This window comes from Panicum virgatum, chromosome 8N (assembly GCF_016808335.1).
Source record: "Panicum virgatum strain AP13 chromosome 8N, P.virgatum_v5, whole genome shotgun sequence".
Taxonomy (NCBI): Eukaryota; Viridiplantae; Streptophyta; class Magnoliopsida; order Poales; family Poaceae; genus Panicum; species Panicum virgatum.
The window spans coordinates 33,190,884-33,213,691 of record NC_053152.1 but is presented as its reverse complement, the minus strand read 5'-3'; the positions used below and the strand labels follow the sequence as shown (position 1 = coordinate 33,213,691).

Below are 22,808 nucleotides of genomic sequence, written 5' to 3'. Positions count from 1 at the left end.
ATATAAATTGTCTTGTAGAAGTTTTGATAATTTTCAAACTTATTTACTATTTTCCATGGTTTAAATGAACTTTTGCATGTTTATTGAAAGTAACTACAATTTGAACTATGTGTACCCAAAAAGATACAAAAAATTGTAAAGAAATTATATTTAGGCTCATATGTTCCATTGTGTCCCCTGTCTCGGAGATGGATGAAAAATTCAATTGTCTTCTAGGGATAATTCAAACTTCTTTTTCGGAATTACCATATAATAATTACACTAGTAGAAATCTGCTTATCTATGATGATTACCTCGTGACGGTCACATATTTTGTCATGAAACATAGTCTATCAATGACGAAATTTTAGAGTTTGTCATAAATCATTGGTGACGGAGCTCAGGCACTAAAAAATTATGACAAAAGGCAACGCATCGTCACAAAACAACGAATTCATTCGTCATAGATCATACGAGCCATTTAGCTTGTGAACAAAAGCATGAGTACGTGGACTCTAACATCACAGCAAATGATCTTTTTTTTATTGCAGTACAGCACCGTCAAAGTGACTCATATCAGTCAGAGAAGAAATCTGAAATTGCAGATGAAAATCTCACTAAGACCCAAAAGCAGCTCGATGAAACCACAAAGACAGTAGAAGAGAACAATGTGCTCCTCCGACGTCTCTTGACCTTGAATGGTAACTTACCCTATACTTGTGAACCAGTCCCTTGTCCCAAACTCATGTTGGTCCGAAAATTATGTCAAGTATTATGTGGTGGTCTGTGTTGGCTCCTAAGAACTTGTCTGTTCTATTGCTTTGTGTTGAACTTATGTCAGTTGTGATGCTCTATGTACTTCGGATCAATGATGATGTTTTGAACTTATGTCAGTTCTATTGCTCTATGTACCATGGTCTCTGTACTTTTGTGATGAAAGATGAGAAAACAGCGACGTTTTTTTGTGAACATATTGTGATGAAAATCGCCATGTTCTGTGACGAAAATTAATATACCGTATGGGCTGCCACGTGGCGCAAAACTGTGCCGACATGTAACACCCGGTTTATAAAAGGACATAAACCGAGCAATCATATACGTGTCAGGATCAAGTCACACGTATATACAATAGAATGAACAATATATCATAGCACATATCACGTAAAAAGATATAATAAAGCGAGTATGAATGTTATTTATTACATTAATGACAAAATGTCTGATACAGCGGAAGTGTAAAAACATATACGAAGTCTCTCGGAAGCTGGGCACCACAGGGACGTCGACTGGGAGATGAACGCCTAGAAGTCCTCGTACTCCTGGTAGCTCCGGGTGAACTCCCTCGCGTCGGCAGGAACTGAGCAGCAGTAGAGTATCCCCAAGAGGAAAAAGAGTAGAGTAGGCAAGAGTGAGTACACAACTTGTACTCAACAAGTATAACACAAACTATGAAGCTCTAAGGTTGGCTAACTTAACTGCATTAGCTTTTAATCTTGGCAAAATTTTATTAAAGCTAATTACTACTAGTTGATGAATTACCATCACCCCATTACATAGTAATTAATCAGAATTAATTATGATACTACTGAGAACCAAACTAACCAAACCAAGCCAGCCGGGGAAACCCTCCTAACCAAAGGAAGATAACCCCACTAATCAAAAGGAGGATCTGGGCCGCTCATGACCGTGAGCACGGCTAGTATACCAGTTTTACACTCTGCAGAGGTTGCACATCTTTACCCACAAGTTGTGAGCTACACTAGTTGTTCATCACACTTCCTTAGGTGAGATGACTAGCAAACTCACTACGAGGCCTTTACAAAGAATCTCGTTGGTAAGGAGTAACCGCGAGGGTGGATCGGCGACGATGGAGCCCACCTCCGGGGGTACAAGACACAGGTGCCCAGACCAAGCCGGAGGATCAGGGACCATTGAAGCTTACCTCCCCTGCCCCGCAGGTAAGTTACTCCAAACCAAAAAGACCTAATTATTACGCCAAGACCGTCCCATTCCAGTCTTGTGGTAGCGCTGTTGTTCTAGGTTGTTGCTCTATGAACCGGTCCTTATGGAGAGTGGCCAATCCAGCAGTAAGCACCGTGCTGGCCCCCTAAACCATGTTTCTAACAAAACCATTTTATAACGAGACGTGAGCCACTCAAACGGGCCACTCCCAGAATTAAGTTGCATATACCATTAATCAAATTAATTAAAAAGGACCAAGTGTGTTATAGCACGGCACCTAGCACAACTAACCAAAATGCAACCCAAGGGATATATATAAAGGATATAAAGTGGCTAGGAAAGTCCTTATAGGCATACAATATTAAAATGTAGTATGAAATTATAATTAAAGGTGATAGGTGGTGTTCATGTTATACTTGCCTTCCTCAAACTGCTCCTGCTGCTGCTCAAACTGATCTGAAGATGGATGCTCCGGGTACTGGTACTGAGGCTCCTCAGGTGGATCAACGTCTACTCACGAACACATGGCCAAAAACAATACACAACATAAACATACAAGCAAACAAGTGCAAACACTAAGAAACAGTACAACAATACATAAAAACAGCAAACAAAACTAAGCTAGAACTATTCTACGCGTTACAACGATAGCGTGGACATAAAGAACGCCTAAAACGGAGCTAGAACGTGAAAACTACGCTTAAAACAAGGTCCAGGGACCTATCTGCGAGAAAAACTGAGTTACAGGGGGTTTCTGGGCAAAATCCGAGGACCTAAACATAATTAACGTTTTGCTGTAGGGGCTAGCGCGCAAAACTGACCGGCCAGGACTGCGGGTTCTAATTAGGAAAAGAGCAGGGGTCTAAGTGTTAAAACCAGGGCTTAACTGTAAACACTTTTGAACTACAAAGGAGTGCGGGTTGATACTCAGAAAGAGCAGGGGCTCTTTAGCAAAAACGCCGGGCTGAAGGGGTATCTTTGAATCAGGGCCGATGGATCGCGATCTGGCGGATCAGATCGGATCAGCCCACGTTCTAATCTGGGCCGTTGTTTCCAGATCGGGCGGCCAGGGGCAAAGGGCGCGCGGGGCGGTGGCGGGACACGCCGGCGACGTGCTCCTGCGGCGGGGGCTCACCGGACTTGGCCAAACTTGGCCGTCCGAGGGTCAAATCGACCCGAACTTGGGTCTGGGGTGGCCTACGCGGCATGTGTAGTCCACCTGGGGTCTTTTCGGGCCTCGGGGAGGTCCGTGGCGGTGCTAGTAGCTGCAGCGGCGGGTGTGCGCGGCGGGACATCGCAGGCGAGCGGTGTTCTAGGGGTGCCAGGGGCTATGGCCTACAAGATATAGCGCCAAAAGGACCGGGGAGGTGACACGGGTGCTCACCGAGGCTTGGAACGAGCGGGGACATGACGCAGATGTGCCGGTGGCGAGGTCGAGCGGCGGGTCGCGCGCGGCATTCCGGAGGGGGTGCTGCAGGGGTTCTCCAACCTCTGGATCCCGTGATTCGTCGCGTGGAGTTCCTGCGGAGGTGCTACGGGGGTCAGGACGGACCAAGGGCCACCGGCGGCGAGAAATCGAGGCGGCGCAACGACTCACCGGCGGCGATGCGCGGGCACGATTCCGGCGATGTAGAGGCTTAGGGCCCGAAGTTGTGGGCTCTGGAAGCTTTTTGAGGCTACGGCGGGGCTATTGCGGGGGTTGTCTGAGACTGGGAGGCGGCGGGTCGGCGTCTCCACGGCGGCGCGTTGAGCTCTGCGCGGCGGAGCTGTGCGGCGCTGCGAGTTAGGGTTGGTGGCGGCGGCTATGGAATGGGGAGGTGCAGGAGGTGCCATGGGCGTGTTTAAAGTAGGATGCCGGGGATCTTGGGCAAGCGTGCTCGGCGTGGATGCCGCGGTGATTGCGGCCGCGATACGCGCGCGTGAGAGGTGGATCGCGCAATGGACTGGCATGATCCGAACGCGGGTAGAGCTTCTAGAAGGTTGAGGCATGCTCGGGCTGACCAGTGGGCCTTGCAGGGTCGGTTGGCGCGGATTGGTCTACGGCGCAGAGGAGCGGATCAAGCGGGGTTGAGCAGAGCTGGGAGCGCGGCGGGGAAAACGGGAGGAGGAAGATGACGGGCTGACAGGCGGGCCCAAACGGTCAGCGAGGGGAAGGCGGGCTCGGGCGAGGCGAGCGCGGCATTGCTGGGTCGGCTGACACGCGGGGCCGGCTTGTCAGGGGCGGGGAGCGTGCGACGCGTGAGCGGCGTGCGGGGCAGGCCGAGGGAGTGGGCCGCAAGCGGAAAAGGGAGCAAGTCGGGCCGACTGGGTTGCTGGGCCGAACGCAGAGGAGAGAACGGGCTGAGGGGAGAGGGGTTTGGGCTGGTTTGGGTCCGGTTGGGTTTTCTCTTTCCTTTTTCTCCTCTTCTATTTCCTATTTCAAAAACCACTCAAACTAAAACTATTTGAATTCAAATTCAAATTTGAATTCAATCCTAGCACCCAAACAAAAAGAACAATGCACCAGCATGATTGCAACAACAAATTTTAAACTTAGCCAAAATTTTAATTACTTGTAGAACAAAATTAGATTAAATGCAAGTCTAAGCACAATAAACCTTAGAAATTTAAATAAAGCCAATTAAATTATTATTAAATGCTGGAATTTAAATTAGGGTGTTACACGACACGTGGCACGAATCTGTGACGACACGTGGCATGACAGCAATGATCCACGAGGTAGGCACAATGAACATGTGGCGCCACCGTGGAAGCTGATATGGCACTGGCCACGTGGATCCGGCCATGTCACCTGCCAGCGTGTCACCCAAAGCCAGGTCAGCCGTCGGCGTGGTCCACTGAAAGTGATCTAGGCCCCTAAGTGGGTTTTGGTGAATAATGACAAAACACATATATATTTAATTGTATATTTGAGCATGTGTGTAGATGATGAATATGTATAGGTGAATCAAATGATGACGTATGGCCCCAAAAAAGGAAATGAAAAGGTGGTGTTTAAGTGTACTCATGATATTAGATTTTATATTTGAATTTTGAGTATAGGGACATGGTACTATCAAGAGGGACTTGATTCAAGGGTTTCGATTTAAATCTTGTGCTCAAGAGAACCTAGACAAACACATGTGAGCCACAAAATACACTCAAAAGATCAAAACATGAGCTTTCATCCTGCCTAACCCGGATACTCCGGGTATAGGGCCGGATACTCCAGACCCCGTTGCCCGGAGTGTCCGGGTGCTGTTCTCGGGCTGAAAAATGAGTGTTGCCCGGAGTCTCCGGGTAACTGTTCGCCCAACGGCTATTTTTGGGTCAAGGGGTATAAATACTCCCTCCCCTCCTTCAGTTCACTCTCTCTTGCCATTTCTTCGAGCAGAACTCCTCCTAAAGCCAAAAGAGAGCTCCCTCACTCCCGTCTCTTCATTCTTGAGTGATTCCTTTGAGGGATTTGAGTGAGAAGCAAGCAAGAGCAAGGATTCGTGCTAGTGAGCCTCATTCCCACCTCTTGAGCACTTGGTTTTGGTCAAGCCCGCGGATTTAAGTTTCTTACTCTTGGAGCCTTGTGCTCCTAGAAGGCTAGGCGTGCTTGTGACTGCTCAATCAAGGTTGTGAGCTGCACAAGAAGTTTGTAAGCTCCATTCCTCACCGAGGAATCCATAGTAAGTGACCTTGGGCTTGAGAGGTGATCTCGCCCTTGGGAGAGGAGCATAGGGGTTCTTGAGCACCGTCTCTCGAATCCTTCCTCAACGGAGACGTAGCACCTTCGGGTGTGAACTTCGGGAAACAAATCCTTGTCTCTTTCGTGTTAATTTACTTGATTTCATTGCTATTTTCTTGTGAGACTTCTTTTCTAGGGTTTGAACTCAATCTACTCACTCACGAGTTTCTAGTGAGTTTTGTTTATTGGATATCAACCTTAAGGAACCCCTAGTACTCGTACTTTAGCTCGATCTACTTTTCATACATAGATTCCTGTAGTTTCTTTTCAGTTTGTTCATATCCGGAGACTCTGGTTATAGCTCCGGATACTCCGGACCACAAAACCCGGAGTATCCGGGCTGAATCTGCGTCTGACAGTTTTTAAGTGTCTTTGAGTTGCAGATTGCCTATTCACCCCCCTCTAGGCATCTTAAGGTCCTTTTAATTGGTATCAGAGCTTGGCTCTCCATTCAAAGGGCTTAACCATCCGGAGAGACCAAGATGTCGGATGATGAAAAGAATCCAGAGAATCCGGTTGGTGAAGGTGAAAAAGACGATTCCGGTGATAAAAGAAACAAGGACAAGAATGCAGAACAATCCAACAACAACAAGAAAGAAAAGAATAAGAATGGTGGAGAAGAAAGTGAAGAAGAGACATCCGATGATGAGATGTCTTATGAGAAGTGGAAGGCATGGAGGAAAAAGAAGAAGGAGCAAAGGAAGAAAAAGTCTAGGTCCCGAGTTATTATTGATTCTAGTGATGACGCCGACACCGATTCCAAGAGAAGAGCCTCACGCTCTTCAAACAAGGGCAGCTCATCAAGATCAAAAGGCAAAGGTGATTATCGAAGAGTTGCTCATGACTATACTTTTTCACTACCTAGTGAGCACAATGCATCAATCCACATGGGCAAGCCACCTTTCTTTGATAGGACCGGATACAATCAATGGAAGACAAAGATGTACAGCTACATGAATGCAATCCACAAGGATGTGTGGAAGGTTGTAGAGGTTGGGTGTGAACTACCGGAAGAAGATGAAACTCCAACACCCATTCAATCATATGTGCTCCAATGAAATTTTCAAGCATTGAACATGCTTCACACATCCATGAGCCCCGAAGAATTTAATAAGATAGAAGATGCACAAACCGCCAAGGAGGCTTGGGACACTCTCCTAGTGAACCATCAAGGGTCAAGAAAAGTACGTGAATCAAGAATCAAAACTTTGGAAGATGAATTGAGCTTATTCTCCATGAAGAAGGATGAAGGTGTGAAAGAGATGTATAACCGCATGAAGAAGATCACAAATCAAATCAAATCTCTTGGTAGTGACAAGTGGGGTGACTGTGAGATCGTAGACAAGCTCTTGACCGTGTATATGGCTAGGGATGTTACTCTACCTAGCTTGATTAGAGCCGAAAGAGGATTCAAGCACTTCACTGCCGAGAATGTCCTTGGAAGAATTGAGGCTCACCATGATCAATTGAAGAGAGTCAAGATTAACCAAGATCTAGCCGAGCTTCAAGAACAAGCAACCAAGAATAGTGGGTTGGCACTTCAAGCTATGTCAAAAGGAAAAAAAAGGCAAACCAATCCTCAAAAAATGAAGGCACTAGTAGTGATGATGATAACGAGCTTAATGATGAGCAAATGGCCTTCTTTATCAAGAACTCCACAAGAGTATTGAAGAAAAGCAACTTTAGAAACTTTGGGAAGAACAAGAAGTATGAGCCAAGAAGAAGATCTAATAGGCCGTGCTTTGGGTGTAACAAAGTTGGGCATTTCATTGCCGATTGCCCGGAAGAGAAGAAGAAGAATAAAGACACCAAAAAAAGCACATCCAAGAGAGATAGATCAAGATATAAGAAGCAAGCCGGAGAAGCTCATCTTGGTCAAGAATGTGATCCACAACAAGAAAGTGAGTCCGAGAAAGAAGATGTTGCAACCATGGCTTTTAAGGCATCATCTCAACATCCTACAAGCTTGTTTGAAGATCTCACCGACGATGAGGATGAAGATCCTATCATGTGCTTCATGGCTAAAAACTCCAAGGTAACATCTCCAAACTCATCGGACGATAAAATGGATAATGAAGCAGAAGTTGTTAAACTAGTCAAGAAATATGGTAAATGGGCCGCAACTAAAATGATGAAATTAGTTATGAAACTAGATGAAGCGGATGAGACTCTTGAAACACAAGAAGAATTGCTTAGACTTGAGAGAGAAAAATTCAAGGCTCTTGAAAAGGACCTCGCCAATGAAAGGGAGGAAAACAAGATGCTTGTGAACTCAATCAAAGTCAAGGATGGCACTCTTCTTGAGTTGAAAGAGTCACTCTCTAGTGAAAAAGAAAAAGTGGATGATTTGACTAGAAAATTTTCCTTTGTCAATGACACTAACACTTTCCTAAGGAAGGATAATGAGAAACTTCAAGAGAGCATGACAAGCTTACAACCTAATCACATGGCACTTGAAGTTCAATTTAATACTCTTTGGGAAAGTACTTCTAAGACTAGAGAGAGATCTAATTCATCTAGTCCTTCGACAAGTAATGGTTGTGCATGGTGCTATAACATCGATATTCAAACTTGTGCTACTAACCATGTTGAGATGAATGCAATGAAGAAAGAAATCTCTAGACTCACTCATTTGTTGCAAGAAGAGGCTCCATCACATGCTCAAGTCCCAAAGAAAAATCCCTCAACAAGGGTTGGTGAGTTTGAGAAACACACCAAGGGATTTGGGTCAAGATACATGAGCAAGTTTGAGTTTGAAAAAGGTAAGGGACTTGGTAGGAATGGGCAAGGTACTCCACATGCCATTCCATTTATCAAGAACAAGAACAAGACCGCCTTGGGTGCTCAAGGAGGTCTAGTGAACATGACCACTCCCATTCACAAGACAAATGATGTGGTTCAAGAAAGTGGTCATGTCAAATTCATCAAGAGAGGCACAATATGTGATGAGGGTGCTAAGATTGTTGCATCCTTATTCAAAGAAGATAAGTTCAAGGCCTCTAACCCAACCAAGATCAAGGTGCAAGAATCATCTCATGTATCATTTTATGCCGATTATGTATTGACAAGGAACCACTGTGGTAAAGTGGTTGCCAAGTTTGTAGGACACCGTACATGGAACACAAAAGTGAAAAGCTATGTATGGGTGCCCAAAGTTCTTGTGACTAACATTAAAGGACCCAAGTATTGTTGGGTACCTAAAAGAAAAGAGTAACTTTGTTTTGTAGGGATACTCCTCCGGTGGATCAACTTGGGTGATTGATAGTGGATGCACAAATCATATGACCGGAGAAAGGAGTATGTTCGAAACAATAACCGCATCAAGTGGAGATCATTTCATTACTTTTGCGGGAAATCAAAAGGGAAGAGTGCTTGGTACCGGTAACATTAATCTAAACTCAAAGTTCACTCTCTCAAAAGTTCTTTTAGTTGAGTCACTTGGTTACAATTTATTGTCCATCTCACAACTTTGTGATTCGGGCTTCAATTGTTTGTTCACTAACGAGGGTGTGACCGTCATTAGAAGAAGCGATGACTTCATTGCTTTCAAAGAGGTGCTCAAGGGAAAGCTCTATCTTGTGGACTTCTCTCAAGAGAAGGCTCCACTTGACGCTTGCTTGATAGCAAAGTCTAGCTTGGGTTGGTTATGGCATCGCCGACTAGCTCACGTTGGGATGAGAAATCTCAATAAGCTTCTAAAGGGGGATCACATCCTAGGACTAACAAACGTTTATTTTGAGAAAGATCGTGTTTGTAGTGCATGCCAAGCCGGGAAGCAAGTTGGTGTTCCACATCCATCAAATAGCATCGTCACCACCATCAAGCCATTTGAACTTCTACATATGGATCTCTTTGGCCCGGTGGCGTACATTAGCATTGGTGGTAACAAATATGGACTTATCATTGTTGATGATTATTCTCGTTTCACTTGGGTATTCTTTTTTGCATGACAAAAGTGTAGTGCAAGAGACCTTCAAAAAGTTTGTAAAAAGAGCTCAAAATGAATTTGAGACTAAGATCAAGAAAGTGAGGAGTGACAACGGTACCGAATTCAAGAACACTAACGTAGAAGAGTTTCTAGATGAAGAGGGCATTGGTCATGAGTTCTCGGTTCCATACACCCCTCAACAAAATGGAATTGTTGAGAGGAAAAATAGAACTCTCATTGAGGCCGCAAGAACAATGCTTGACGAGTACAAAATCTCGGATCAATTTTGGGCGGAAGCAATCAACACGGCTTGTCATGCAATCAACCGCCTATATCTTCACAAGATCTTGAACAAGACGGCATACGATCTTCTACTTGGTAAAAAGTCTAACGTGTCTTACTTTAGAGTCTTTGGAAGTAAGTGCTTCATTCTAAACAAGAAGCCCAAGAACTCTAAGTTTGCACCTAAAGTTGATGAAGGATTTCTTCTTGGATATGCCTCAAATGCTCATGGCTATCGTGTTTTCAACAAAAACTCCGGTTGTGTTGAAATAGCGTGTGACGTGACATTTGATGAATCTAATGGCTCTCAAGGGGAGCAAGTTGATAATGTTGTAGGAATGGAAGAATCATCAAGTCAAGCCATCAAGAAGTTGGCGATTGGTGAGATAAAGCCTCAAGAACAAGTGGACAATGATAATGATGATGAGTTGATGTTTCAAGGGCCATCTACCTCTACATCCGCTGCCAGAAACTCCGGATATGAAACCGGAGACTCCAGACATAATGACCGGAGTATCCGGACTCCAGACCGGAGTATCCGGTTCACTCAAACTGAAACAACTCAACAACAAGATAAATCTCAAGATGATAGAGAACCTGAACCAATCCAACATCAATCCTCCATTCCACATCCAAGAGTTCATCACATAATCCAAAAGGATCATCATGTGGATAAAATCCTTGGAAGCATAAGTAAAGGGGTAACCACTCGATCTCGTTTGGCTACGTTTTGTGAACATTACTCATTTGTTTCTTCTTTGGAACCTCTTAAGGTAGATGAGGCATTGGATGCTCCGGATTGGGTGATGGCTATGCAAGAAGAATTGAACAACTTCACTCGGAATGAAGTCTGGTCCTTAGTAGAAAGGCCCAAGCAAAATATCATTGGAACCAAGTGGGTCTTTCGAAACAAACAAGATGAACATGGCGTGGTAACAAGAAACAAAGCTAGGTTGGTTGCTCAAGGCTACACACAAATTGAAGGTTTGGATTTTGGTGAGACTTATGCTCCCGTAGCTAGGCTTGAGTCAATTAGTATCTTGCTTTCCTTTGCTACTCACCATGATTTCAAGCTATATCAAATGGACGTGAAGAGTGCTTTCCTTAATGGACCAATCTCCGAGTTAGTATATGTTGAGCAACCACCGGGTTTTGAAGATCCCAAGTTCCCAAACCACGTCTATTTGCTCCATAAGGCGCTCTATGGGCTCAAGCAAGCCCCTAGAGCATGGTATGAATGCCTTAAGAACTTTCTCTTAAGGAAAGGCTTTGAAATAGGCTCAAGCAAGCCCCTAGAGCATGGTACTCGTACTTTAGCTCGATCTACTTTTCATACATAGATTCCTGCAGTTCCTTTTCAGTTTGTTCATACCCGGAGACTCTGGTTATAGCTCTGGATACTCCGGACCACAAAACCCGGAGTATCCGGGCTGAGTCTGCGTCTGACAGTTTTTAAGTGTCTTTGAGTTGCAGATTGCCTATTCACCCCCACCCCCCTCTAGGCATCTTAAGGTCCTTTCATCCACGCCACGTGACATAGCCTTTAATGACGATACTGGTCATGTACTATGACATAAATATTTTGACATTGAAGACTAGTTGTTCGATGACGAAAAGTGTTTCATCATTGAAAAATTCACTTCTATTACAAATTATTCGATTTCGTCACTGTTGCATAAATATGACGGCAGTGGTATGACGAACGCGTTTTCGTCACCAATTCGTCACAAAAAAATATTCTATGACGATTTTCTGACATACTATGACAAATATATTTCATCATCTATGTGACTTTCTCTACTAGTGTTACAGTAATATCCAAATCTAGTAAAAATATTCTATAAATTGATATGACAACATATTTTTGGTCTTTTAGCTTTCCATAAAAAAACCAAGTAGTTCTAATAGTATGTCACTATACATTGTTCACAAATGGATACCTCTCTCACATAGTTTCATATATCTCAAGTCAAACTTTGATATTTGAATACCTCATAACATGTTCGAAATTGTATGCACCTCAAATTTGGACACCACCTTATGTTGACCATAACAATGAAAAATATCAAGTTTCATTAGCAATTGTTATACAAAAAACATGTTTTTCTATTCTCTATTTAATTGGAATAAAAAATATATTACGAAAACAATCTAGATATAGCAATTAATGTACAAACAAAAGCCAATAAATAAAAGATCCAGATTTTAGAAAAAATTTAGAAAAAAGAACCATCAAATTTGGAGTTCATATGAGAAAGAAATACTAATTACAAAATTTAATTCCGGATCAAAAAGAAAAAGATGATTCAGACATCTGTTCTTCACTGTAGGGGCACGTTGCACCACTATTATATAAAAAATTATTATTCAACGAGTCACAAACAAAGGCCTGGCGCATTGGTAGGGCACCCGGGTCTTACCCCATGCCCCGGGTTCGAATCCCTGCAGTGCTCGATGCCCTATAAGCGCAAGTTTTTATTATTTTTCTAAATTTAAGCATAGATATTAGTATATAAAGAATAATACCAAACTGTTTCACAAATGGAGGTGATGAACGGTGGTAAGGTGCGGCGGCCTGGTCTTGGAGATTATGGTTCGAACGCTCCACTCTCTCTTTTTTTCCACAATTTTTATCTTTTTTTTGGTGAGCAGCTCTTTATTTTTCTTATTCACCAATTCTGCGGGAGAATTTTTTTCCTTCCATCACATGCAAATGAAGGCAAATTATTTTTTCTTATTTCTACCTTGCATAACACCCATGTTTTTTTAAGAAAAAAGTAATACATCTTATTTTCTTTAAAGTAAGCAACATATTTGTTTTGTCAAATTAATTTATAGTTGAGTATAGTATCAAATCTGTGACGATTTTAATTTTCAATCCATGACGGTTATCAAAGATTCGTCGTAGAAACTGGGCCCGAATTATAGCCCAAATGGACCATTTGCAAATATGTGATGAAAATTCTTAAATCATTATAGATGTTGCCAGTTTATGACGCTTTATATAAACGTCACGAAAAAATCGTCATGGATTAAGAGATTTCTTGTAGTGTTATCCTGACAGGTGGGACCTATGTATGAAAATAACCATCTTGCCCCAGCCTCTCTACCATTAGGATCCAGCGCTTCCTCTCTCTCCCGAGCGCGACATTCTCCCCCGATATTGCCCGGATACGCGGATACGGATACCGGTACGCGATACGGGGATACTCCGATACGCCATTTTTCTAAAAACAATGATACGGGGATACGCCAATATATATAAAAAATAAAAATAAATAAAAGTTTCAGGAACTAGAATGTGAGAAAATAGAAATTTCAAGGACTATAATGCGTCATAAACTCATATATTCATATGTTTTATAATTATTAGAAAAGGGAAGGGGCAAAGGAAAAAAGAACCAACCTTATCTTACATGTTCGACTGTTCCACGAATGGATGTCGGTCGTCTTCTTCCCCAACCTCCGACACTCTCTCTCTTTTTCTATGTGTAGCGGCCAGCTCCGGCGGCCGCGGCTCCTCCTCTCCTTCTCCGGAGGCCGCGCCTCATCCTCTCCCTCTAAGCGGCCGCGCGGGCCTTCCAGAGGCTTTAATAGATGTGCGGGCCTCTGTTTGGACAGGCCGCGCAGCCGCTGGAGCAGTAGGAGGCACAGACGGGTGGGCGGGCGGAGGTGACGGCAAGGGAGCGACGAGCGATGTGGAAGGAGCAGGAGGAGGCACGGGCGGGTGGCCGGGCGGCGGTGACGGCAAGGGATCGATGAGCAACGGGGAAGGAGCAGGAAGAGGCGTGGGCGGGTGGCACTGCGGCGGTGACAGCAAAGGAGCCGTGCGAGGCTGCTGCGGGCCTTCGGCTGCGCGAGTGGGGATGAGAGGGTGGCATAGCTGAACGGAGGACCTTTATACGAAGCGATTAAGTGTGTTGTTAGGGTTTGAAGGTATCGGACAGGTATCCACAGGTATCACACGAGTACCCGATTTATTTTTATTATTTGAAAATAACTAAATAGTCTGATACTTACGGGATACATATCCATGGAGTACGGATATCTGATACAGTATCCGATACCGGTTGTGAGTTTTGCAAAGTATCCACGTACACGTATAGTTCTCCCCTGCAACCCTAGTCGCGCCGCCCCCCGCCTCCAGGCCGGTCGCCGGCGCCCCTCAACCGGATCTCGCGCGCCCCCCGCGCCCAGGCCGCCGCGCGAGCTGTGCACCCCTGCGGGCCGAGGCAACACTACGTGCACAGGGCAGGTCCGGTGCGTGCCCCCGCGGCCACAGGGCAGGGCTGGCGCGTGCCCCTGCGGGCGCAGGGCGCCCCCGCGGCGCAGTGCGCCCTCGCGGACCCAGGCAGCTGCCCTCGCGGGCCCAGGCCACCACCGCCGCCTGCGCAGGGAGCCGCGTCTTCCTCCTAGACTCCCACCGTCCCTGTCTCACCCATCCTATGTGTGCGTCTGGGCTAGAGGCGGAGAGCAGCGAGTATATATATTACTGAAATTTTTGACATTTTACTCATTTTTCTCATGATAATGAATTATTAGATTGCTACTAAAAGTAAAGGGAAAGATTTACATGTGTTTGCTCATGAGGTTGCGTTGTTGTTCATCTGTAGGATAGGTGACAATAATCACTTCAATTTAAAAATTTGGATTGTTGCTCCCAACTGTTGTGGTAGTTGGTACAATTTGGACAAAATCGTGGATGTTGACTTCACCAACTTCAGAGATTTATTTGATAAAGTTGTTGACAAGTATCCTCCCAAATTCGATCACATAGTAAAACTATTTTATTCATGCATAGATACAAAGGCAAAAATCCAAATTTGCTCTGATCAAGATTTACTTGAAATGTTTGCAAAACATAAATATATATTATACTTAAGTGCATAGTAAAATTTTTACTATGGGTGTATAGTTTTTGCTATGGGTATATAAATATATATTATACTTAAGTGCATAGTAACATTTTTGTATTATAAATAATTTGAAAGAAAGGAGTACATACCAAGGAAGGCAAAACTACAAAAAGATAAAATCAGGGAAAACAATCTACAACAGGACATCTGAACAAAATAGTCATGAGAAGTAGCAACGACTGGCGCTATTGCCCATGGTGATCCAACAATGTACAATCCATATGCTGAATTAGCATCGATGTCTAGGGTGCTTTTCCGTTGAACGCTATTGTTTTGCTCCATCTAGATATTCTAGCACGACCGCACAACGACTAACCCTTTTTTGCTAGCTTATGACCTAATCGTAACTCCTGAGCCGCCACTCTAATAACTCACGCCTGATATGATGGTCCAAGCAAGTACAAAAATGGTTTTTATATGACTAGATTCATGCCCGTGTGTTGCTACGGGCGATAAAAATAATTTCAAAATAATAAATATATCACAAGAAACATATGATATTTTGGTATTTATTAATATCCACAGACAATCATATACATAATATATTATAGTTTTCAAATTTGGTAGATTCAACTACATCAGGATATCCAATGCATCATAACCCACTTTCAAATATTTTTCCATGCGATGCGGCTAAGATATTTCTAAACACTATAAGGAGTATTTTTCGATATGCATTTCCAGAAAACGCCAAAACATTGATCACAAAATTCTGCCTCGGTGCTCGACCATCCATTCCTGTGCCAGTTCGTTGCAAATGGTGAACCCAAATTCCCTCCATAAGCATTAATTTTCATCGTATGAAACATAGCAACTGAGGCATACAAATTAGCTCCATAAGCATCAATCTTCAAGTATATATTTCTCCCGATGCTAGCATCAGAAAAGCATAAATCAAAACGGGCATGTCGTGTAATCCTTGTTCACTACAATAAGGTAAATGAAGACTTCATTGCCAAATAGAGTATTAGAAAACCTAAGAGATTAAAATTTTCATTTTATCATGTACGTATAAATGCCCACATGTTAAGATTATATTGTATGAACAAACATTACAAAAATTTGAACACATTGAATTATATATATGGAAGCATTGGTTTCTTACAATAAGAATTCACTTGAGAACTTTGCAAATTCAGAAATTATGGAAAAAGAAACAGAAACAACATTGCTACTTTGGAGAATACCACAAGAACCTCGAGTACTCCAAACTTACATAGTGTGATCTAGCAGTCTGAAAGTGTTAGCAATGTGACAAATGCTGAACTCAACCAATAAAAATTTTCAGTGTTAGGTTAGTCTCCAACAGCCAGCATGGTTCATCATTTAAAAGGAGCAATGCTAGATGACTCACCTTGGCCTATTAAACGGAGAAGGGACGGAATGCCTTGGCAGCCTGATCATCCATCAGACCAAATCGAGAAGGTAAACCAAAAAATTTTCTGTACAAAATAAACCTGAAGATGAGATTACAAGGTTCTCTAAACACCAAGCGAAGATTATGCCATTCTAGCATGTCTCCTGTTAATTTCAGATAACATGTTAAAAGAAAAATAACTATCATATGATATTCAAAAATTAACTATGAAGGTCATTAAAAAAGCAAATGCTTCACTTCAGAACCACTGAAGTGTAAGATTGGTGACATATATCAGCAAGGTCAAAGATGGATCAGGTTTTACCTATTGTTTGCAGCTTTTAATAAATGTTGAATAGACATAAAGCTTATCTGATAAGTAAGAGAACTCGGCAAGTCTTAGCCTCCCCTCCGGGTCTATTGTGCTGAAGCCTGAAAGAATGAAGGGAAAATTGGTCTCATAACACCGAAAGAAGACAACTTCTGAAAAATACCACTAAAAAACGTTGGCTCCGCGAAATACCATAGAAAGTGTGCGGCGTCACCTGAAAATAGCATTCCGTCACGTTCGGAGCAAACGCCGTCGCCTCCATCAACTTCTTCTCCGTTCTCTTTGCTCAACTCCACCCAGCTCCTGCGGCGGGGCGGCCGCGGCGCGCTCGCGCGGGCGACCCTGGCACCGAGTTCCAACTCCCACTCCTTCCGCGCGGTGGCGCCCAGCACACGCCCCTACTTGGCGCGGAGGTAGCGCTCCCACAGCGCGTCGCCGGAGCACCGGTCCCTGAGCGCGGTGCACACGCCGTCACGGCGAGCGAGGCCAGCGAGAGTTCCTCCTCCTCCAGCACGCGGTCTAGCGTGAGCTCCGCAAGGTCGAGCAGCGGGAGCCCCGCTGCGGCGGGCGTCACCTCCTCCTCCGCCTCCCACGGCCAGGCGCCACCAATGCGGCCGGCCTCGGCCTGGGCGGAGCGGGCATCGTCCTCGCGCCGCGCTCCGGCTCCTGGCCCCGGCCCCGCAGCCTCCTCGCGGCGGTGGCGTGGCGCAGCAGCTCCGTGGCGAGGAGCAGCGCCAGGAGGCCGAGCTCCCGTGCGAGCTTGCAGCAGAGCTTGGTGGCGGGCGCAATGAGGAGCAGTGTGAAGGCCATGGATATAAGCAGCAGCGGAAGCATCTCAGGAATGAAAAAAATAGGCTAGCGCCCCACCCCGTACCAATCCGCACAGGCAGCTGGCTGGCTGGCGGTGGTGCGACGACAGCGCCACCCAAATGAAATGGCCCAATGCGCAGGACGCGGACAGCGGGAGACGATGATGCCTGCCGGAGAGGATAGGCGCGCCGCGCGGGCCCACCCAGCTTCGGAAAGCAATCGCGCGCGCTGCTCCCTCGGTCATGGCTCTGCCTCCGCACGCTCGAGCTCCGCCGACGACCGTGCTCCACCCGCGCCGCCTGAGATTCCTGCGCCGGCCGTGTTTCCCCCAAGCTCAGGCCGCGACCGTGCTCCACCCGCGCCGCCTGAGATTCCTGTGCCGGCCGTGTTTCCCCCAAGCTCCGTCCGCGGCCTGGCTCTGCTAGCGCCGCCGAGCGCGCGCCGGTTGGCCCAGCCCGCACCACCGAGCTCCGCGCGTGCTGGCTGCACTCCGCCCGCGCCGCCGGAGCTCCGGCCCGCCCGTGCCCCTCCGATCTCTGCCCGAGCTCGCGCCGGAGCTCCAGCCCGCCCCGGAGCTCCAACCCGCCCGTGCCACTCAAAAAGTGTACGATGCAGCCAAGCGCGCGGCTGCGCAGGCGGGGTGGGGGGGAAGGGCCGTTGTGGGCAAAGGCGGCGCGGGGAGCGTGCACGACGGCACGTGGGGATGGAGACGGGAGAGACGGAGAGAGATGAGCCGTGAGCCAGACAAACGGCTTCCGTGACGGAATGCTATTTTCAGGTGACGTCGCACACTTTCGATGGTATTTTACGGAGCCAATATTTTTTAGTGGTATTTTTCGAAAGTCGTTTTCTTTCGATGCTATGAGACCAATTTTCCCAAGAATGAAACATATAGGTATGACAAAAATATCTTAATGACCACACCAAATGAAAAAAAAAGTGTTTTGAACCAATAGTAATTAAACTATGAAAGGTGAGCTCATATTAATCATCTGTTCCATAATGTCTGGCACCGTTTTTCAGATTTTCATATAATTCTATGTCCACACAAGAAATTGTCAAGCTTAATTAATCAATAGAAACTTCTGATAACAAATTGACCTTACAGCAACATGAACTCTAGTGCTGTTTGGTTCAGAATTTGTACCAGTAATGCAAACATAATTAGAAAATAGAGGTAACGATAACAAAGTAACGGATGACAGGAATTGTTTGGTTCAAACACAGTAACGGAGACACTTTCTTCCTCGCTCTGCTCCATCAGAGGCAGCACGTCAACACCATCAAAGAAGAGGCATTGTCATTATCTAAATGTAAAGTAAAAAAAAGCAAGTAGTAACAGTTTGCATCATCCTCCACATTTATTCTGAGCATTGTCATTATCTAAATGTAAAGAAAAAAGAGCAAGTATCCTCCTAAATCACAGTCTATCCATAAAAAATTGGTGTCTGCAACTGATCCAAAATTAAGTTCAAAATGAGCTAACAAACTACAATATTGTACAAGTACGAGTTTACATTAAGCCTGTTTAATAGTTGTACAATCATGCTCCGCGAAAAAGAGTTCTCAATCTAAAACCAGAGCATGATTTGTACCATATAAAACAGCAGCAGCATAAGAGAGTGCAGGCTGTATTGCAGCATTACTGTAACATATCTTCCATGTGAATTCTATCTGTAATTAGCGACCTGGAAATATAAAAATCAAGAAGCCTAACTGTCAGCAGTTCCAGGTTTGGCAACCGCTCCAAAAGCCTTGTAGTAAACAGGCTACACCATGCGCTCCAAAATACTTGTAATATGGAACAGGTAATGGCATAATCTGATGTTTATCACGAAGAAACATGGTGACTTCACAAGGATAATTATGTATTACCTGGAATCCACCATAAAGCTAAATTGCAGATAAGTAAGGGACGTATTACTGAACGTCATCGCGGCAACCATTCAGAACAAGAGGTACAGCGGTGCCGTATGCGCTGCACTCCCTGAATGTGTCCCAGAGGTCTGCAAGAGTGAAGAACAGCAATGAACCATCAGCATCCGATTGACTCCGGCCCTTCATGCCCTCCTGTAAAGACAACCAAACTTCAATGCTGCGCTACAGATCAATCTGAATGTAATGCAGAACAGAAGCAGGTGAAGAACATTTCAAATGGTACAATAGGGACTGAAACAGAACCGCATCTGAACTCTGAACTTGTAAACCGGTTTTGTTCAGTCTTTGTTTTTACAGAAATTGAATGAAAATATGAACACAGTCACCACTAGAAGAACAATCTTAACATAAAAAGCTTCTGCACAACTAAAACTTGAGCTAAAGTTCCCTGTCTACAATACTGTAAGACAACTAATTGCAAATGTTCCTTTTGGGGAAGACAAGGAGGTGGGTCCACAGATGGTCAAGGCCATTGGTTTGATGGCCATGCTATCTGATCAATTATAGTGAAGAAGCTAACAAGCCTCGATCATATAGAAGCTTCAGTCAAAACATTGCCTTCCTGCTGAAAACTAAACCAAGTAGAATAGATCACATAATGTATGTGTTGCGAAGAACAAAAGAATGTAAAGGAAATTGCATGCAGACTAAATTACCGATTGTACCTTGGGAGTATCGCTGCAGCTCTAGATTTTTGCAGTGGCGCCGAGATAGATGATGCACGAGTTCCGTACACCGCCGCCGCCTCCAGCCTGCCTCAAACAAACACCACAATGACGCCGCGGTCCGCCAGATCTGCAAGGCAAAATAAAGCAACTCGGTAGGGCGACAGATGAGCTCATGCAGCGAGTTGACCGCCCCCCCCCCCCCCCCCAACTCCAACCCCAATACGAAGCCACAAGAATCAAGGGAGCAAAGACTAACCGGTGCAGATTCCAGATCGCAATGAACATAGATCTGTAGCGCAAATCCAAATCCGGGAGGCCCGGGCTAGCCGGCCTGGCGACGCAGTGGATCGTCCTGACGCGGACCTTGACGTGCCAGGCGGTGGCCCGGAGCACGGGGTCGCCCCGTGCGGCGACGACGCCCTTGACGTTATCGGCCGACTCCGCGGCGAGGGAGGCGGCAAAGCGCACCATCCTCGGGCTGACGCCGGGGCTGTCGTCTCCGCCGGCGTGGATCACGCAATACACCGTGTCCATGCCCTGGCGCACCACGAGGAAGGCTAGCATGCTGCTGTGGGAGGCGACCGACCCGATGGACCCACGGAGCATCACGAATCGGCGGTCGGGACGGCGCGGTGATCGGGCGAGGAGGGCGCCGAGGAGCGCCGGGGATTCGGATCGGCGGCCGGATCGGCACGGATCCGTCGGGGACGGAGCGGCGGCGCGGCGAGAACGGCGCGGATCCGCCGTGGACGGAGCGGCGGGTGCCACGTTTGAACGGGAGGGGGACGGGATGGCGGTGACGGGACGGCGCGGAGTAGGCGGCGGCAGCGGCGGCGACGGCGACAGCGGTGAAGTAGGGGGCGGCGCATAGATGGCAGGGCAGCGGCGAGGTGGGCCGTCGATCTCACGCGGAGATCCGGCGACCCACGCGCGTCGGGTTGGCAGATTTGGACGCTGCGGCGAGCGGCGGCGCTGGGTGAGGGCGAGGCCACGATCGGCGAGCGGAGATCCGCGGCGCGTCGGGCGGGGGGGGGGGGGGGGGGGAGGGGTTGGCAGCAGCGCGGCGGAGGGTGTCGCAAGGGAGAGGGCGTGCGGGTGGGTCGGGGGAGGCCCTGAGAGCGGCTCAGATCGATCGCCGAGTGATCTGCGACCGCCCGAGGCTGAACGAAACGGGGGAGACGACGGACGCACCAGGTGCACTCACGACAGAAGGCTGCGTCCCCTCTTAGAGAATTTTGAGTAGTAGAGATAGCGCATGTTTGTCAGGGCTCCGGCTCCTCCAAAAACAGCTCCGGTTCCGGCTCCTCAGATGGAGCGGCTTTTTTGGTGGAGCTGGAGTCATTTTAGAAAATATTTGGCAAAACAGCTTCACTTGTTAGATTAATGTTGTAAAAGTCTAAATTTTCGTTTTCTTTTTTTTCTTCTTTTTTTCCTTTTCTTTCTTTTTCTCTTCTCCTTTTCTTTTTTCCTCCTCTCCTCTTATTCGGCCGCACGTCTCCTTCCTCACGACTTCCCAACCCCGTCGCCGCCTCCTCCGCTTGGCCTTCTCCTTCAAGCGGCGGCGGCCTGCTCCTCCTCCTCCTCCCAGAGCGTCGGCGGCCCGCACCTCCTCCTCCCCGCGGCCGGCGGCGGCCCGCACCCCTCCCTCATCTCGCAGCGCCTCCTCCACCCCACCTCGCTGCACCTCCTCCTTCCCGTAGCCGCCGGCGGACCGCACCCCCTCCCTCATCTCGCTGAGCCTCCTCGCCGCCACCGGCCTCCATCCGCGCCACCGAAGAGGCCGGCCACCGTCCGCGCCGCTGCTCCCGGACCCTAGCAAGGGCAAGGTGGTCCAGGGACGGTAGGAGCTATGCGGAGCCGCGTGGAGCCACGATTTCATGGCTTCACCTTGCCTGTGTAAGCCGCCGATGGCTCCAGGAGTGGCTTCACACGTGAAGCCGGTTACAAAACTACCGTTTGGGAGGCCTTCGCCTGGAGCCGCTCGTGGAGCCGCTCCTGGAGCCCTCCCAAACGGGGCCATAGAGATGGTGCAAGCTTAGGATAAATGAAAGCATTAGTACTAGATCCAATGGCTAGAGTCAGGTTAGGAGAAGGGAGGGGTTTTTTGTCCCGATTGGTGCTCCAAACTGGGATTAAAGGTCACCCTTTAGTCTCTGATAAAACCACCAATCAGAACTAAAGGTTGTGATATGCATTAGTCCCGGCTGTAGTTCCGAACTGAGACTAAATCGCACTTTTAGTCCCGAACAAAGGCAACAGCTGGGACTAAAAGTTTTTCGGCGAGCCGCCCAAGAGTCTCTCTTTCTCGCTCCATCCTCCTTATCTTCATACTACAACTCCCACGACCACGAGCCACGACTACTACTCTCTACACTCAATCATCTTCTCCCTATCCTTATCCTCTCCACTCTTCCTCATCTTCTCTGGCTGCTCTCGATCCCCAATCTCCCTCAAGCACGGCGCCCGGCGGGCGGCGCTGACAAGCCCCGGTGGGGGCAGATCGGCTTGGTCCCGACGCGGCCAACCCCCACTACTACAAAAACTGATTAGCATCGACCTTTTTTAGCAGCTCTAAGGCGGGCATAAAAAATAACCGTCTCTCTTAATGCTCAACATTAACAGAGGCGGTTATTTCTTATTGACCGAGGCGGTTAAGAAAACCGCCTCGCAAAATGGATTAACAGAAGCAGTCAATCTTAATATGACCGCCTCTATTAATACTTCTATTTTTAGAGGCGAGCACGTTATAAAAGTCTGCCTCAGTTAATGGACCAGCCCAACAGAAGCCCAAATAAATCTGGTTGCTGAGAGGAGTACATAAACCTTAACCCTCTCTCCCAAACTCACTCTCCCGCACTTCTCCCTTCCTCACTCCACTCTCTCTCTCTGTGTGTGTGTCTAACTCTCTCCCTCTTTCCCTCC

At 46.7% G+C, this 22,808-nt stretch overlaps 1 protein-coding gene across 1 annotated transcript; it reads right to left on the bottom strand.

The window, feature by feature from the left end:
• Positions 1-19,891: 19,891 nt before the first annotated feature.
• LOC120684645 lies at positions 19,892-21,090 on the bottom strand. Its single transcript, XM_039966529.1, has 2 exons — positions 20,143-21,090; positions 19,892-20,013 (listed from the first exon to the last, which is right to left on the bottom strand). The coding sequence occupies exons 1-2, from the start codon at positions 20,490-20,492 to the stop codon at positions 19,905-19,907; spliced, it is 459 nt and encodes a 152-aa protein (XP_039822463.1). The 5' UTR covers positions 20,493-21,090; the 3' UTR covers positions 19,892-19,904.
• Between the last annotated feature and the right edge of the window lie 1,718 nt (positions 21,091-22,808).

Bases quoted from the DNA above. Each gene is read 5' to 3' on its own strand.
- LOC120684645 (XM_039966529.1), bottom strand. From the start codon at position 20,492: ATGCTCCGTGGGTCCATCGGGTCGGTCGCCTCCCACAGCAGCATGCTA. The intron at 20,014-20,142 runs GTTAGTCTTTGC...TTTGCCTTGCAG, and splicing joins GCGATCTGGAATCTGCACCG to ATCTGGCGGACCGCGGCGTC.